Genomic DNA, 16,722 nt, shown 5'->3' with positions numbered 1-16,722 from the left:
AGCTGAAGCCAAAGCCAACAGCAGGTGGCCCCATAACTGCTGATTCTCAGGGTCTTTAATGCCTGCCCCACCCAAGTGGGGAAACACAGGTGTGCTTTCTGGAGGCTGCTGCCCAGGTCCAGACCTTCTGGGCCACCATCCTGCAAGAAGCTTGTCCCAAAAGCAAGGACGGCATCACACTGGGGCAGCTGATATGAACTGTAGATTATGTATAGAGAGCTTAATGAAACTACTGTGGTGCCATAAATAAAATCGATGTATTACAATTTGATATAAAATCTGTGTCCTGCTTTGCATAATGTTCCAAGTACTGTAATTGTGTGGCATTTCCAAACAGCAACATTAGTTTTCCTCATGAATTTACAATGTGGGCAGAGCTTGGAAGGGACAGCTTATCTCTGCTTTCCTTGGAGCAGAGTCACAGGCTGGAGACTCTGGAGGTTCATTCACTTATATACCTGGTAGTTGAAGTTGAGTGCTGCTGGGACCTTGCCCGGGCTGCTGGTCTGATTGCTCACAGGTGGCCTCTCCCTGTGGCCTAGGCTTCCTCCCAACATGGGGCCTGGGTTTCCAGGGTCAGCATCCTAGGAGGGGGAGAGCCCAGTAGAAACAGCACCCTGTTCATGTCTTTACACCCTAAGTCACATGCATCAATTCTGCTGTTCTATTGGTTACAGGTGCCACAAGTCTGCCTGGGTTTGAGGGGAGGGGAAATATTGCTGGAGCCATTTTTTGAAAATATAATCTGTTACACAAAACATTTGCAAAATTGTCTTTAGTTGAGTTGGACGAGTGATCCTAGGGAAGGGTAGCACCAGGCAGCAGGGCCAGTAAGCAAACAAGAGTAAAAGTGAAGCTCAGAGCTCAAAGTGCAGCCAGGTGTGCCGAGACCTACCCAGACTGAATGGAAGTGGGTCAAATAAAAGTTGCTACCACTCACCCGCCACTTGCCAAGGACAGCGTGGGGTTAAAGAAGGGGCACTGTCTTTAGTAATCACAGCAGCTTCTAAGTCGTGGCTCTGTGCCAGTGTGCTGCTGAAGGCCCCAAGATGCGGGGCAGTGAACGGCGTGTCCACCTTGTGAGTGACGAGGCAGAGAGCAAGTCCTTTGCTCTATGATGTGTAGAGATTAACAGACCTAGAGGCTCTAGGTGCAGAGCATTGTAGGGAAAATACTGTAGTGTCTGCCAAAAGGATATCTGGTTTGGTCATTTCTTTCTCTGGCGGTGGTGGGAGTGGGGACAGTCTTGTGCATTGTGGCCTGGCTACTTTTTCTATTTTTTAGTGGCGATGGAGTCTCACTCTTGCTCAGGCTGGTCTCGAACTGGTGAGCTCAATCAATCCTCCTGCCTCAGCTCCCAGTGTTGTGATTACAGGCCTGAGCCACTTGCCAGGCCAGGTTCAGTATTTCTTTTTTTTTTCTCTTTCTTTTTTTTGAGACAGAGTCTCACGTTGTCACCCTTGGTAGAGTGTCATGGTGTCACAGCTCACAGCAACCTCAAACTCTTGACTAAAGTGATTCTCTTGCCTCAGTTTCCTGAGTAACTGGGAATGGGCACCCACCACAACGCCTGGCTATTTTTAGAGATGGGGTCTCGTTCTTGCTCAGGCTGGCCTCTAACTCCTGAGCTCAGGCAATCCACCTGCAACAGCCTCCCAGAGTGCTAGGATTAGGGCATGAGCCACTGTGCCCGGCCTTTGGTCATTTCTTAATGCCTCATTACCAAGCTCAGGACAAGGCAATGTGACTCTGTATTAGCAACAACCAGCATCCCTTGACTAGGCCTGGGCCAGGGCTCAGCCCGTCCCCAACCCCTGCTGCTGTGAAGTAAGGATGTGGGGAAGACCTGCCAAAAACCACAGATAAAACATGAAGAGGTTAGCCCAGAAAATATCAACAGAACCATGTGAATGCAACCTGGCGGCTGGGCCAGGCTCCTCAGAAAGGTAAGAACCTGCTTCCTGGCAGTGGATTCAGAAAGCCCGCCTGGGGTGCTCATCTTCATGTAGACCCCTTTGGTGACTTCCTTAGAGTGGGGAGTGAGTGTCAGCTCATCCCTCTTCACCGTGAGAAATAACGGCCGAGAAGGCTTGTGTGCTACAGCTTGCTTAGCTCATCCCTTTCTGGATTTCGTCAAGCAGTGACAAGCACGCAGACAGAACTCTGGCAGTTGCCAGGTGTCTGAGTTTGGTGGAGGCCCTGAAGATGCAGGTCAGGGGTCAGCAGCAGAAGGTGCTGCTCAGTCCCACAGCCCCTGCCTGGAATCTCACCATGCCCACCGGGGATGGACAGGAGGCCACACGGCACAGAGGGCACACCCCTGCCTGCATCTCCTCAGCACCTGTGCATGCAGTGACTGTCCCTACAATCCAGGGATTGTTTTCAGGGTTATCAAGCAGCCAAGAGATGAATGTGGGCCAGCCCAGGGAAGGAGAAAGTAGGTCTCCATCAAGACTGGAAGGTGGAGACAGGGAAGGGCGTGGGGCCCTGAGAAAGGCTCCCTAGAAGATCAGGTGAGGTGAGCAAGTGGGTGGGGCAGAGGCTGTGTGCAGACTGGGCCCAGCTCCAGGTGAGCCCAGGGGCCTTCCAGTGCCTCCTGTCCCTGGCTCATCTTGGGAGGTTTTTCTCCTTCTCCAGCTGATAGGACTACCGAGGACACAGCCACTGGTGCCCAGGTTTCTGGTGTCCAGGCTGAGGAGGGCTTCAGGGTGGGAATCAGCAAGAGGGTCCATCTGAGCTTTCCGGTGGTGGGACTTTAAAGTGGAGCTTTCTTCAGCCAGCTTCTTCAGAGCTCACACAGTCATGGAGAGCAACGCTTTTGGATGTTTCCAGCTATCCTCAATGCTGCAGATAACACAGCTGACAATCACAGCTCTTAACATCCATGAAAAGGAATCACTCAAGGTCTCTTTCAAGCACCCCTAGATCTTTGCCTTGCCCAGCATTTCACTGACTCCTACATTATTGCACTCGTGCCAACACTCAAGAGGCAGCCCATGCTGGGATGGGTATGTGTGCCTCTGTATTTTCCTTTAAAGACAATAAGTGAAAGCAGAGATGTACGGTGTCTATTCAGGAGTACAACTGCTGAGTGGCAGGGCATGGCCCCAACAAGTGTTTTCTTCTTGCTCATCCAGGACTCAAACCAGTCTAACTTGACACCAGCAGTTGGTGTGGGAGCAGTGCAGGAAGTGTGTCCATGGGCCCAGGGAGACAGGTCCTTGGCCAGCTGGCCTTCCACTCATGAGACAGGACTGCCTCTTTTTGCTAAGACCACCACCTTCCAGGGCTTGAACTCATAGGAGCAAACATGAATGTTCTCCTTGGCTGGTGAATGCAGACTAGGCTGGACTTGGAGACCAAGCAGTGAGGTGATAGCGAACTGTACTCGGAGCAGAGTAGGTACTCATTTACTGAATGAATGAATTCTAAGTCAATCCAAGAATCTGATGAGGAAAAGGAGTTTGCTGGATGGCCCTGAGGGCATGACTGTGGGATGTGCAGACACAGGGAGAAGGCTTCTACCCTCCATGCCGGAGACGGTCACCCTAGGACTCAGAGGCAGGCAAGTCATTTCCAATAACACAAGAGAAATGTTTTCCATTTGGAGGAGCAGAGACTGAGAGCCCTGTGGAACTTCCTGTACAGGCAAGAGTAACCTGGGAAACTGAAAATTGAAGGTGCACATGAGACCTTTCTACAGGAAAGCAGGGGAGGCACAGAGGGGCTGCTCCTGAGTGTCAGGAGCCCTCTCTGGACTGCACAGGTGGGATGGGAGAGAAAGGCAGTAGCAAGCCTTGCCCAGCAAGTGGCAAGGCTGTGCTCCCATGTTCTGATGATGTCCTGGGTGGCACAGCTGCTCCGGGCCAAGCAGCACGGCAAGCAGAGTGGGAGTCCGGCCAGGGATGCTGGTGGAAGCCTGCCCCTTCGTCCTTCTGGACAGCAATCTGGACAAGGAGAGGCAAATGCCCATAGGAAAGAAAAGGAAGGCTCTTTCCAGAGCTTGACATGCAGACATGAATGCTCATTTGGTGCAGAATCACTTCCAAAGAGCATTCATCCCCAAGGCTGCAGATCCGGCCTGGAACAGGTCCACCCTGCTTGGTTTCACTGGGAACATGGAAGTTAACTCACAGAGGAGATAGAGAAAAACGACCAATTTGAAGAGAAGCTACAACAAAAGGAGTACTAAAATTATTTTCCCTTAATGCTTATGCCATTTTTAAGCCATCATTTTCCAAGTTGACATCTTTTTAAAAGGACAAATCTTGTGCAGTGTTAAAAACACATACAGAGGTCTGTATCAGAAAAATATATCTGGGGTTTGCAGCACAGATCTTAGAGAGCTCCAGGTGCCAAAAAAGGCCAGAGGGGTTAGTTTTCAATGCCGACTGGGAAGCCTGTCTCAGAGTGACGGGCACGGGCAGGCTTTCGCCTCACAGGGCGCCAGAGCTGAGTCCCTGTCAGGTGCCTGTGGCCCAGGTCCACCCTGCCACAGGAGGAACACAGGCAGGTGAAGTTCAGAGCACGTGAAGGGCTCCTGCTGCGCCAGCCCTGAGTGGAAAAGGAGGCAGAGGGGTGGGCTGCCAGCATCCTCAGAGACTCCCTGCCCACTGGCTTGTTCCAAAGAAGGAAGGCACATTTCTTGAGCGCTCCCAGGCTCTCTGATGTCCCAACAGTCAAAGCTCCTTAATGACTCACAGGAGCTCTTTGCCAACAAGTGATAGCATCAGTCATGGAATTTCTTCACTGCTTTCTGAAGGTTGGCGTAAAACCCAGCCATGCTGCGGGGGAAGAAGGAGTCCACCACATTCCGTGGGAGGTAGCCGCTGAGGTCGGTCTGGAAGAATGTGATCAGGTTGGTCTTGCCCGGCTCCCTGTAAAAGCAAGAGCAGAGCTGGATCACGAGTCTGCAGTGGAGGTGCTGGGGACAAGCATGGAGACGGGCCAGGCTAGCCGCCTCAGTAAACATGGCCATCCCACAGGGACCACGTCTAATCCTTAGCTGGATTCACCGCCCAGGGGTCCCCTCTGGGCCTGCTTATTCTCAGGGTGGATACACGTCCTCTCGTGGGTGTATTCCACAGCCCCTCCAGGTCCTCGCACATGGAGAAGTCCCTGCTTCCAGCCACTGAGGCAGTCCACGCTCTCTGATTCATTCAGCAAATGCTTTCAGAGAACTCCCTCAGCACCAGGCTCCGGGAGAAACAAACAGATGCTGCTCTCCATCTACTCGGGTCTGAGACCAGCATGACGTGTGACATGTGACACTGCAGCAGACCGACTGTGGAGGCTGGTACAGATTTCTAATACACCTGATGTGAAAGAGGGCGGTAAAAATGGATAAACAATGCCACTCTTTTCATTATTTTCTGTTTTGAAAAATATAGCTATTCTCCATAAAAATGTTATTTATGTTAAAATGTAACACATTTTTATTATGATATTAAAATAAATTTTTAAAGAATTTCCAAGTTTTTATTTAAAATTCACGAAAATAATGACAGATACAAATCACTTGAACAGAAACCCCTTGAAGCCCTCTGTTATATTCAGGGGTGTTATGAACCCTTAGGCCAAACTTTTAAGAAGTGACAAATAACTTGAGCAAGTGTGAGGGGGACTTTGGCCAGCGGGTAGCTGATGGCCAGGGTGGGAATGGACATGGTGCGTGGCACAGAAGCTGGGCTGGAAGACGAGAGGCAGTATCCGTCTGCCAACTCACTGTGTGGCTAACAACAGCTCTGCTGGCCTCCCTGGGCTACAAACACAATGATCTGGTGCATGGGGCTGTGGTGAGTGGTGGCTCTTGCATATTACATCATGCAAGATATAATAAACAGCCAAATGGGGGCTCAGGAGAAGGCTGGGATAATGGCACCTGCTATGTTTGTCACAGAGATCCAATGAGATGACACACAAGAGCACTTGGTATTCTTCCTGTGCACAGAGCAAGTGCCCCATAAATGACATTGTGATCCTGCCCCGGTTACAGTTTCCTCTGCCCTGAGAGTATCTCTCTCTTCCTGAGCTGCAGCCACTCTGAGCTCAGCCACCATCACCTCTGGCCTAGATACACCAGGCTGCTCAGGCACCACAGCAGTTAAACTTGTGCTCTGCCCCAAGTCAGAGCACGTCCTGTTCATAAAATGGGCTTCTCATTTTATTCAGAGGAGAGCACACCAGCTGCCTCCTGAACAGTCTCTCCCTTTGATAACCCAACTGCCTCCCTCTGGCTGTCTCCTAAATGCCCAACCCCTGCTCCCATCTCTGCAAGGTCACACCTGCTCATTCCTCTGCTGGGGGCACTCCCTCGGCTGACATTCCCCAGGCTCCCGAGTTTCTGTTTTGTTCAAATGCCCCATTAGGGAGACCCCCCCCCATGACTCACCCCCACCATTCCCTGGCACCTTTATCTGACTCTACTTTGCCAAAGCACTTAACATAGGATAATCATGAGTGTGTCCATCTGGTATAATTACTTGCATTTGTGTTATGTCTGTTTCCTTTTCTTGCCACTAGGATCTAAGCTCCAAGAGGGCAGACACTTTATCTGTAATGAGAAGTCCATATCTGGGTTAAGAGCAGAATGTGGAGCCAGGTGGGTGGGTTTAGATCATAGATCTTTTATTTCCTAGCTATGTGATCTTGGGTAAGTTCTTAACCTCTCTGTGCCCAGTGTTCTTATCTAAAAAATGGAGATAATAATAGTGCCTTGGGGGTTATAAAAATGAAAATAAGTAAATTTATATGAGGTGCTTAGAATAGTGCCACACAATAGTTTACTGTTGTTATTGCGGGCTGATCCATTGTGTCTAGAATAGGCCTATATTCACAGAATGATAAGGGAATAATACTGTTATAGATTTCAGATCCACAATCTCTGGAAAATAACTGCAGGAGGCAGGCTCTAGCAAAAAACTCTGTCCCCTGGGATAGAGTGAAGTTGTGTCATCATAGCTCCCTGCAACCTCAAACTCCTGGGCTCAAGCAATCCTTCTGCATCAGCCTACTGAGTAGCTGGGACTGCAGGTGCCTGCCACCATGCCTGGCTGATTATTTCTATCTTTAGTAGAGATAGGTCTCACTCTTGCTCTGGCTGGCCTCAAACTTAAGTGGTCCTCCCACCTCAGCCTCCCAGAGTGTTAGGATGACAGATGTGAGCCACTGAGTCTAAGCAGAAAGCTTTACTGAGAACAGAAAATGTTTTTAATCGAGTGGATAACAGTTGAAAGAGTCAACCCATGAGTTAAAAGCTCTACATTAGCTGAGTTGTGGGACCTCGGTGACCCCCTTTACAAAGTCCACACGATTACCTTTGCTACCTGGCATGAGGCACAATGGTACTCATTCTATTGCGCGGGCTGCCCAAAAGGAGGTGGCCATACCGTTCAGCCCCTGAGAAGAAAGTGCTGAAGCTCTTATTCCAAGCACTCCTTTCAATCAGACCAGCACCACTGAAAGAGGAGTCTCAGCGGCTGACTCAGGTGGGAAGGATGAGGAAACGAGGCAGATGGTCAGGGCCCTCAGCCCCAACCAGGGGATCTGGGGCAGCCATGTACTGAGGGGACTGAGGGTGGATGTGTGTATGCACTTGTGCACGCATGCATCAGACCACAGCTATGCTATTTTCAAGCTCAAAATTTTGTTATGTTTAAGAAAAATCTTTCACAAGATGGTTGAAAAACCAGCTTAGCAAAGCATGTCACTCAGAGGTGTGGAGTCTGGACGCAGTAGACTGTGGTGCCATGGCCCACCCCCTGGGCTGGTATGGTGAAAGCATGACCCTTTCCCTTCCTGGTGCCTGTACCAGGCCTACAGGAAACGCCAGGACACACCTACAAGTGCAATTTCTTTTACCATCAACTAGGGTGATTCCCAGGATAAACTAGTGACCTTCAGGTGATTCATTAGATAGAAGTTCCTGGAGAAAACCTGGCCATGTGTGTGGAGAAATGAGCTCAGCTCTGAGTATGGCCCATAGTGTGGTCTCAGAATGGTTCCATTCCTTGTTAGGGAGCCCCAGTCACAGCGTGGAATGTGAGTGGGGACAGCTATGCTCATAGCCGCTTCAGGCTGGTGTTCAGAGAACACTCGGAGGTCACACTATATAGCCAAACTCCTCACCTTTGACCCCAGACATATACATCACTTAACCTCCCAAAACTTGGTTTTCTCATCTGCTAAATGGGACCAGGATATTTGCCTCATCTACTTTACAGGGCTGGAGGGAGCCCCAAAATAATAAGAGTAAGTGCCAGGGACTTTCACATGTTATCCACCGATGTGCATGTGTGAAAGCATTTTGTAAAATCAAGGCATTTTTGTTGTTGTGAGTCATAGTCAAAGTGCCCGTCTGGACACCACGTCCCCACAGGAAAGCCGCAGTGAGGTTTGAGGCAAGCACCTCAATGCAGGAGGTGATCCTTACCCTGGCAGCGGCTCACAGAAGCATCCGCAAGGATGGTTAAATCCCCTCACAAAACCTGGCTTCGGGGGGGACAAGGGATGCTCCACATGGGTAGCTGAAAGACACACAGACAGCCAGTGAGCTACAACTTCAGAACCGGGCCACGGCCACTGGAGGGCCACGGAGCCCAGGAGGCAGCAGGGGACCCTGCTACCCCCACCCCACTGCCCCTTACATTCACTCATATGCTCTCACACTCACACACATGCACAAACTCACACGTATCCATGCATATACACGCATGTACTCCAGCACATGGCTTTCCCAAGCCTGCCAGAATATTAGCAAAAAGAACACTACAGAATGCAATGTTTGGGGGTGGGAAAAGGCTGGTGCCCTTCTCAAATCCACAGAAGTGTGATGTGGCCACCAACTCTCCCACATGGAAGAATCAGAGGCAAGGGCTGTGCAGGGTAGAGGTTGTGCAGGGCAGGGGCTGTGCGGGGCAGGGGCTGAGCTCCCTGCTGGGCAGGCAGGGGCAGACATAGGAAGACGCTCCTGTGGATGTGGTATTCACATCTGAGCCCACCGAGGTTCTAAGCCACCCAACACACACATATGTCTATGGCACAAACTATGAGCCTCAGCAGGAATAAAAAGGGGTGCTGACAAAATCTGCGGCTTAAAAATAAAATTACTGGTGCGAGGACTCTCTCGCCTCAGTCCCTTATGGCACAGAATCCCCCCAAGCATAACAAGGCAAAGCACACACAAATTATTTTTCTGGTGATTTCTACAAGCTCAGCGTTCCTTGAGGAACAGAGGAGTGCAGAAGAGAGGGCCCGGCATCCCGGGAGCGCCCCATGGCGCCTCCAGCCCACACTCACCGTTGGAACTAATGGTCCCATCCTCATACTTCCTGACCAGCACCAGGTCCACAAAATCTCTGGGAGAAATGAGCTTCATAGCGGCCGAGGGAGTAGAAGTTCTGCTTACGCACAGTGTCTGCCAGAGCAAGGGGTGTGCAGCTGTGCCTCATGGCCAGCACCTTCTCCCTGCTCTGACCCCCAGGCTTTGGGAAAGGTACAGGCACTGACGGGAGGGTGGCCCCATGAACTGGGGCCCCCAGAGCGAGGCTTCTGTGGAAAAGCTAAGCACCACTGATGATCACTCAGTTTATAAAGTCCCGGGCTGTGACGGGGGCTGGCCATGCTGTCTAGCTGCAGACCAGGGCCACACTGAGGCAAGAACTCTCATTTATTGAATAAAAGCCTGGCTGGGCAAAGTTTGCAGCTGTCCTTTAACCCTGAGAAATAGGTTTCATTAAGTCATTTGACAGATGAAGAAGCTGAGGCTGGGAAAGATGAAGAAATTTAGCATAAAGCTCACAGTGGAGCTGGAATTCCAGGAGGGCAGGGAGTAGAGAGACGCGAGAGAGTCCCCCCATCAAGGCCAACCCTGCACTTGCTCAGCCTCCTCAGACACTGTGCACCAGGCAGCTCTCTGGTTTCATGCCTTCCCTGGCCCTGGGAAGGGCACCTGAACCTCACCCACTTTGCAAACCAAGGACACCCCAAACCTGCCCTGTGCCCTTCCCACTACACCCTTCCTGCGGGAGAGCAGGAGCCAGGTGCCCTCAAGTTCATGGGACCATCCTGGGGCAAGTGAGAAGAAACAGGTAAAGGTGCTCAGCTCACCTTCCCTTGGGCACTTAGACCAGGGCACAGGGGGTTGCTGAGAAACCTTCTGCCAGGGACACTTTTGGCCTCAGGGAATTAGCTGTCAAGCAGGCCTGTGATTGACCTATCCAGTGGGGACACTAGGGATCAATTCCCAGATGACTCCATTCCATGTGTCCTTCCTAAAGTGACCTGCTGGGAACATGCCATGCCTGACTCTTAGGTCTCCTTTCCCACCTGAACGAAAGCCTGGCATAACCCCACCCATCCAGAGTCACCCTATCATGAATTGTCCCAGGTTTTAAAATCCCCCAGGGTACCAAAGAGACAGTTAGGAATGTTGATTGAAATATTTAATCAAGGTGCTACACACTTGTGCTAGAATCTCATGATTTTTCTTCTATTACAAAGCTTGGTGTTACACAGAAGGCAGTTTCATCATTTCTAATTCTGATATTTTGCAGTAGAATGGTAGCAGTGGTAGCAGGGACAAAATTAAAAAAAAAATTATACTGTTTCCACCTCTGAATACTCCTCTCAAATACATCACTCTTAAGGAATGGTGTCTGGACACCAAGATGAAGAGGACTTTGGACAGAAATAACGAGGCAGCAGCTCATGTCCTAAATGTAACAAACTCAGAGCATGGCTCTATATCCATTCATCCACCCATCCATCATCCATCCATCTATTCACTCACTCATCCATCATCCATCCATCCATCTATTCATCCATCCACACATCCATCTATCATCCATCCACACATACATCCATCATCCATCATCCATTCTTCTATCCATCCACACATCTATCCATCCATACATCCACTCGCCCATCCATCATCCATCATCCATTCATCTATCCATCCATACATCCACTCACCCATCCACCATCCATCCATCCACACATCCATCCAGCCATTCACTCACCCATCCATCTTCCATCCATCCACACATCCATCCATTCATCCATCCACACATCCATCCATTCACTCACCCATCCATCATCCATCCATCCATTCACTCACCCATCCATCATCCATCCATCCATTCACTCACCCATCCATCCATTCACTCACCCATCCATCATCCATCCATCCATCCACACATCCATCCATCCATCCATCCATTCATCCACACATCCATCCATCTATCCATCCATCCATCTTTTCACTCACCCACCCATCATCCATCCATCCATCCACCCATCCACACATCCATCCATCCATTCACTCACCTATCCATCATCCATCCATCCATCCACACACCCTTCCATCCACACATTTATCTATTTATTTGTCATCTACCTATTATAGAATTATAATATTTGAGGTTTGTCAACATCATGCTGACATATGTCAATCTGTGAGGAAGGTCCCTTTCTCCACATTTTCACCGTTTCACTGAATGATAAATAGCTAACACTTGTCAACTTCTCTACTTTTTTGTCAAGCTGAGCTCACCTGTGAGCTGTCTGTGCTTTTCCTCCTTTTCATACTTCAGGTCTAATAAAGGCTGTATATTTCTAGTAAGAAATTCTATCTTTTCATTGACACATACACTAATTTTTAAAAAGAGCATTCATTCATCTCATGCAGAGAGGCAAAACACAGCAAAACATCTGTAAGTTGACCACCCAATGGATTGTAACAAACTGGTCAACATGCAGAGTTAGTCAACATAAGGAACTAGGCCTGCTGTACTGAAACATACATGTGTTGTGTTTCTGATCTATGAAAATTAGGTCACCTTAAGGAGGTGGTCAGAGTAGGGTGGTGGTTAGCTATGGAGGTCCTACAGTATTTAACTTTTTGGGTTTAACAGTTCTTCAACAAAATTCATAATATAATTATATCATTTTAATGAATTATTAACATACTTCAATCCAGATTTTTTTTAAAACTTAGAGTCTCATGGTTATAGGAAATACATGATTGTTTTTTTTTTTTTTTTTTTTTTGCAGTTTTTGGCCAGGGCTGGGTTTGAACCTGCCACCTCCGGTATATGGGCCTGGTGCCCTACTCCTTTGAGCCACAGGCACCACCCTTCTTTCTTTCTTTCTTTTTTTTTAGAGACAGGGTCTCTTACTTTATTGCCCTTGATAGAGTGCTGTGGCGTCACAGCTCACAGCAACCTCCAGCTCTTGGACTTAAGCGATTCTCTTGCCTCAGCCTCTTGAGTAGCTGGGACTACAGGTGTCTACCACAATGCCCGGCTGTTTTTTTGTTGCAGTTTGGCTGGGACCAGATTCAAACCCACCACCTTCAGTATATGGGGCCGGCACCCTTCCCACTGAGCCACAGGCACTGCCCAATACACGACTTTCTTAAAAGTTAGTTTCTATGTATATGCATCTTTATGATGCAATACGATGACTTTCAAGAATAAACATGTATTATATTAGGGTAAAATTCAGATTGTTGTATGAAATGGAAATTTATGCTCAAGGAAAATAATTGTATATAGTTTATGACTAAGAAAATTGGCTCATGTATTCTTAAGATGGGTGACAGTAAATAAAAGTTCATATATTTTATGGATAGCTCTAAAAATGATGCCCTTGCTTTATTCAAAGTTGACATATTTATTACATGTCAAAAATGACATGATCAGCAACTTGTGAAAATGCAGCTATCAACAACCTGGGGATGTTAACTGGATGTGTGGGGATGATGTATAATTTCTTAAGAATCTGTTGGAGGGACATAAGCAAAAAGTTTGAAGACTCTTGCACCACAGGACTCACTGGAGTAGGGCAGGGTACCTAGGGCTCTGGGGCTGATACTGGCCTGGCCTCCAGGGAAGTAGCTGCCAGGGATTGAAGGGCCAGCAGCCTCACACAGGGAATGGGCATTCTCCCTCTAAAGACAAACTGGGTGTCCAGAGAAGAGACACCCTCTCCCAAGCCCAGAATCATCTACTTAACCCCACTGGCAAGCCAGGATGAAGGGAAGAACTGGCACCAGTGTAGAATGCAGCACAGCTATATACAGTCCAACCAACCTGTGGCAGTGGGGAGGTTGCTAAGCAACAATAAGGAAAGCACATCACTCCCAGGGCCTTTAAGCACTTGGGTCTCCAGGACCCAGAACTGGAGCTGGGATGAAGGCAGGAGGTCAGAAGTTGATTCTCTGGCTCTCTGGAAGGTTGTACCTCTAAAGACCGAGAGCCTGGAATTGTGAGTCACCAGCCTGCTCTCAACTCCCCCTGTGCCACTTGTTACCTGTGGAAACTTGGGTACATCTCTTTACCCCTGTCAAACAGTTTCTGTTCCCCAGCATTTCAAAGTACTTTGAGTTTATAGCATCATGTAAAATGACTCAGTGCTATCACTTAATCATAACTATGGCAGCTCAGGTTTCTCACTATAATGTTCTAGGCCTTCCATTCTCTCGCTTGTGCCACTACTTGCTGTATTGAGACAAAGGAGTGCAAACATACTACAAATATTAGCCCCTTTTATCTTCAAGAGGAAAATTCTACATACGGTCCTGTAGCACATTTGTATTATGCATTTAATACATAATACAAATGTATTTAAAGGGCATTCCCCTGTGTTTCCTCAATGTCAATCATTTGTGTATAATTATTTGCATCCCATCCTTTTTTTGGGGGGAGGGGCTATCTCTGGTATCGCCTACAATGTGCTTGCTTTCTAAAATTTAGGTAAGTTGGTTATAAAAGGAAGTTATTTAACTATTAGAAATGGAAAAAAGAACCACTTTCCCTAAGATAAAGAGAACTGCAAAATACAAACACAAGGGATTATTAGATTCTAATTCTGAGCCTGAGGCCAGCTTTATTTCACTATAAAGAAGGTTGGCAAGTGTTAAAACTGGCTGCAAAGGCACCTACCTGGGACTATCCCCTTCAAGTTACCAAAGAGATTAAGAATTGAAACAGGGTAACCTCCTCACTATGGGACTCAATGTCAGCTTTGACTGATACAGACCTAAAATCACCTTTTATACCCCAGGGATAAGTGTCTCACCCTTCAGGTACAGCGACATCAGCTCCTATGAGAATGAACTAAAAATGAACTGAAATGTAAATTCTTGGTCAAGGCTAAGAACAGCAGCTCCTACAGATCCAGATTCGGCAGTGGAGAGCTACTACTTGACGTTTCACAACCATCTGTGGTAAACACCCAAAAGTGTGCTGGGCCACAGATGTCAAAATTAAGACCCTATTTAAAGTGAACAGGTAAGCAAGGGAACTTGCTTATTGGTTTTGGTTATTCCTTGTTTTCCTGAACTGTAAACAAAATGAGGTAGGATCTAAAAGCTAAGAGGACACTGAGGCAGACCCCCACTGTGGAAGGTGGTAACCACCAGCTGCATGTGGCTATTTTAAATTTACATTTAATTAATCAGATTTAAACAGAATGAACGATTCATTTCTTTAAACTAGCCACCTTCAGATAAGGCATTTCCTTCATCTCAGAAAGTTCTACTGGACAGTGCTGGTTTGGGTGGGCCCTGGCCCACAGCTGACTCATGGGGCAGGGCTCTCTCAATTCATTAGCACGGCCCCATCAAGGGGCAGAACTTTAAACTATAGGTGATAGGCCAAATCCAGGCATTGCCTCGGTATCCTCAGAGCCCAGGGTCACCTGAATTTCCTTATCAGCTGCTGTATCTTGTTGGCTGTTTAGGGCTTCTCTACCTCTCTCTGCGTCATGCCATTTTTCTACCTGTACATGGACCAACGCTGGGCTTGAGTGTTTGTTGCAAGCAGTAGGCAGCCTGTGTGTGCCAAAGGTGTGACAGGCCCCCTCCAGAGCAGACAGGGTCAGGTTACTATAGCAGGGCCCAGACAATGTCCTTAGATAACATACTTGGAAAAACTTACATCAGTGATGCTTTGGATAATTTCAAAACAAGCCACATTTTCATCCCACTTCTCCCGCAGGCCCCCAGCAGCCGGCTTTACACAGTCCCACACCTCCTTGGGTGTTCCCAACACAATGCCTTCGCCTCGGTACCTGGAGCAAGCACAAAAAAGTAATTTGATCTCAAAGCATCAGTCAACTGTGTTCATCTTGGGGTTACATCTAAGGACGAGAGGGTGGACCATGCCATGTCTGTTACCGCTCTTCAGGACGGACCTACAGAGAAGGTACTGGAACTTACTAGCCCACCTCCCCCACAACCTGCAGAAATGATGGTAAGCTTTCACAAGAATATGATTTGCTGGAAATAATTTAGTTAAGAACAGAAGTTAATGCTTTTCTGGAAGATAATTGGCGAGGTGATCACAGGTTGCTAGGGCTGATTATAGGAAGTAAACTCACAGAAACACCAGGCAGGGTGAGGCATCTTTGATAAGCTTAGAACAAGGCATGCACTTACAGGTTGCCTGGAAACTCCACAGATGGCCTCCAGGAAACTGAAATTCCATTCTGTCAAAAGGCACAGAACCACAGGAGAATTTTAGGGCTAGAAGTGCTCTGAGGATCACCTGACTCAATCCTCTGTTCTACAGAAGAGGGGTCCAAGGCCTCAAGAGATGCAATCTCCAAGGCAGTCCAGACTCGCCCAGAACAGAGCTGGAATGAGTCCTGGACAAACCTGTCCACACAGCAGAATGTGATAAAGAAAGAGATCTTAACTGGCTGAGTCCAAGAGCTGTGGGTGGCTTTCAAATCACCTTAAAAGCAACCACTCATTTAGCTTCCCTAGCCAATTTAGGGCTATTGGTTAAAAATCAGAAGTGTTGAGTAAGCAAAACTACGTCCATGCTACCTTCTGGGAACAACAAAGACAGGGGCTCTTGCTACAATGAACACAGCAAAGGCTTCCAAGCCAAGCCAGCCAGTGACCTTGGGCAAGTCGCTCAATGAAAGGAACTGATAACTTACTTCCTGGGGTCGTGTTAGCACAACAGGCCCAATCTTTTTTAAAAGCCAACACCATGCAGTGGAATCCCTGTCAATCTACTCGAGAGTACTGGGGTGCAGAAATCAGCGTGGAGAGGAGCGCCTTGGGGCGCTTCTGGGTCCCGGCCCCACGGTGCAAAGTCTCAGGAACCCCTTCCCGCCCAGAAGCTCACTCACGCTTTCTCGGCATGTCTTCCAGCCTGACGCGTCTCGCCGATACTGGAGCACCTTCTCCGCCACAGCCTCGCTTATCTGAGCGGCCAGCGCCGGGTCCATCGCGCAGTGAGTGAACAAGGCTGAGGGGTCACGGGTGGCAGAGGTGGCTCTGCACCTGGCTCTGGATCCTGGCGGCCAGAATGCGGGAGCTCTGGGCCGGGCCCGGAGACCGGCCCCAAGCCCCGCCCCAAGCCCTGCCCTAGAGTACCCGCCCCCTAGCTCGGATTGGTCCGATCCCTCAGACGAATCCCGCCCCGCCCTGAGATTGGCCCGGCCGCGCTCAGAGCGCGGAGCCAGGATCTGCCCGGAGGGTTGATGTCTGGGAGGTCCCGGGCGCTCCAGGCAAGGTCCTGCAGCCTCCGCTCCGCTCTGTCCGGTTCTGGGAGGGGCTCTGGAGCACTGCGACTCTGAAATGGCCAGTGACGGAGACCAAGTGGGCCCGCCACATCACGAACAACGTCATAGGTTTGATTAAGAAGAGTGCACCGAGGAAGCAGGACAGTGGGGCCCTTTGCATCAGAAATAACCTTCTCCGGAGGC

The 16,722-nt window shown here is 48.9% G+C and overlaps 1 protein-coding gene across 3 annotated transcripts; it reads right to left on the bottom strand.

Moving 5' to 3' along the window:
- Nucleotides 1-4,729: 4,729 nt before the first annotated feature.
- On the bottom strand, nt 4,730-16,301 carry STARD5 (StAR related lipid transfer domain containing 5). 3 transcript variants are annotated; one of them, XM_053593887.1, is made up of 6 exons: nt 16,144-16,301; nt 15,440-15,489; nt 14,940-15,072; nt 9,298-9,415; nt 8,432-8,525; nt 4,730-4,877 (listed from the first exon to the last, which is right to left on the bottom strand). In XM_053593887.1, exons 1-6 carry the CDS (start codon nt 16,240-16,242, stop codon nt 4,730-4,732), a joined length of 642 nt encoding a protein of 213 aa, XP_053449862.1. In that variant the 5' UTR covers nt 16,243-16,301. The 3 variants fall into 3 exon arrangements, with proteins under 3 accessions (XP_053449862.1, XP_053449866.1, XP_053449865.1); XM_053593890.1 differs by having other exon boundaries at nt 4,743-5,315; XM_053593891.1 differs by lacking the exon at nt 16,144-16,301 and having other exon boundaries at nt 15,382-15,446.
- Between the last annotated feature and the right edge of the window lie 421 nt (nt 16,302-16,722).

This window comes from Nycticebus coucang, chromosome 6 (genome assembly GCF_027406575.1).
Source record: "Nycticebus coucang isolate mNycCou1 chromosome 6, mNycCou1.pri, whole genome shotgun sequence".
Lineage (NCBI taxonomy): Eukaryota > Metazoa > Chordata > Mammalia > Primates > Lorisidae > Nycticebus > Nycticebus coucang.
Note: the sequence above shows the minus strand (reverse complement) of the source record. Positions and strands in the feature narration are given on the sequence as shown.

What these genes read in the sequence shown, in the direction of transcription:
- STARD5 (XM_053593887.1), bottom strand. Translation starts at nt 16,242, where the DNA reads ATGGACCCGGCGCTGGCCGCTCAGATAAGCGAGGCTGTGGCGGAGAAG. An exon ending in GGAAGACATGCCGAGAAAGC is followed by an intron (nt 15,490 to 16,143) that starts GTGAGTGAGCTT and finishes GCCTTTTGACAG; the next exon opens with AATGGAATTTCAGTTTCCTG. An exon ending in GTGGAGTTTCCAGGCAACCT is followed by an intron (nt 15,073 to 15,439) that starts GTAAGTGCATGC and finishes TGCTTGCTCCAG; the next exon opens with GTACCGAGGCGAAGGCATTG.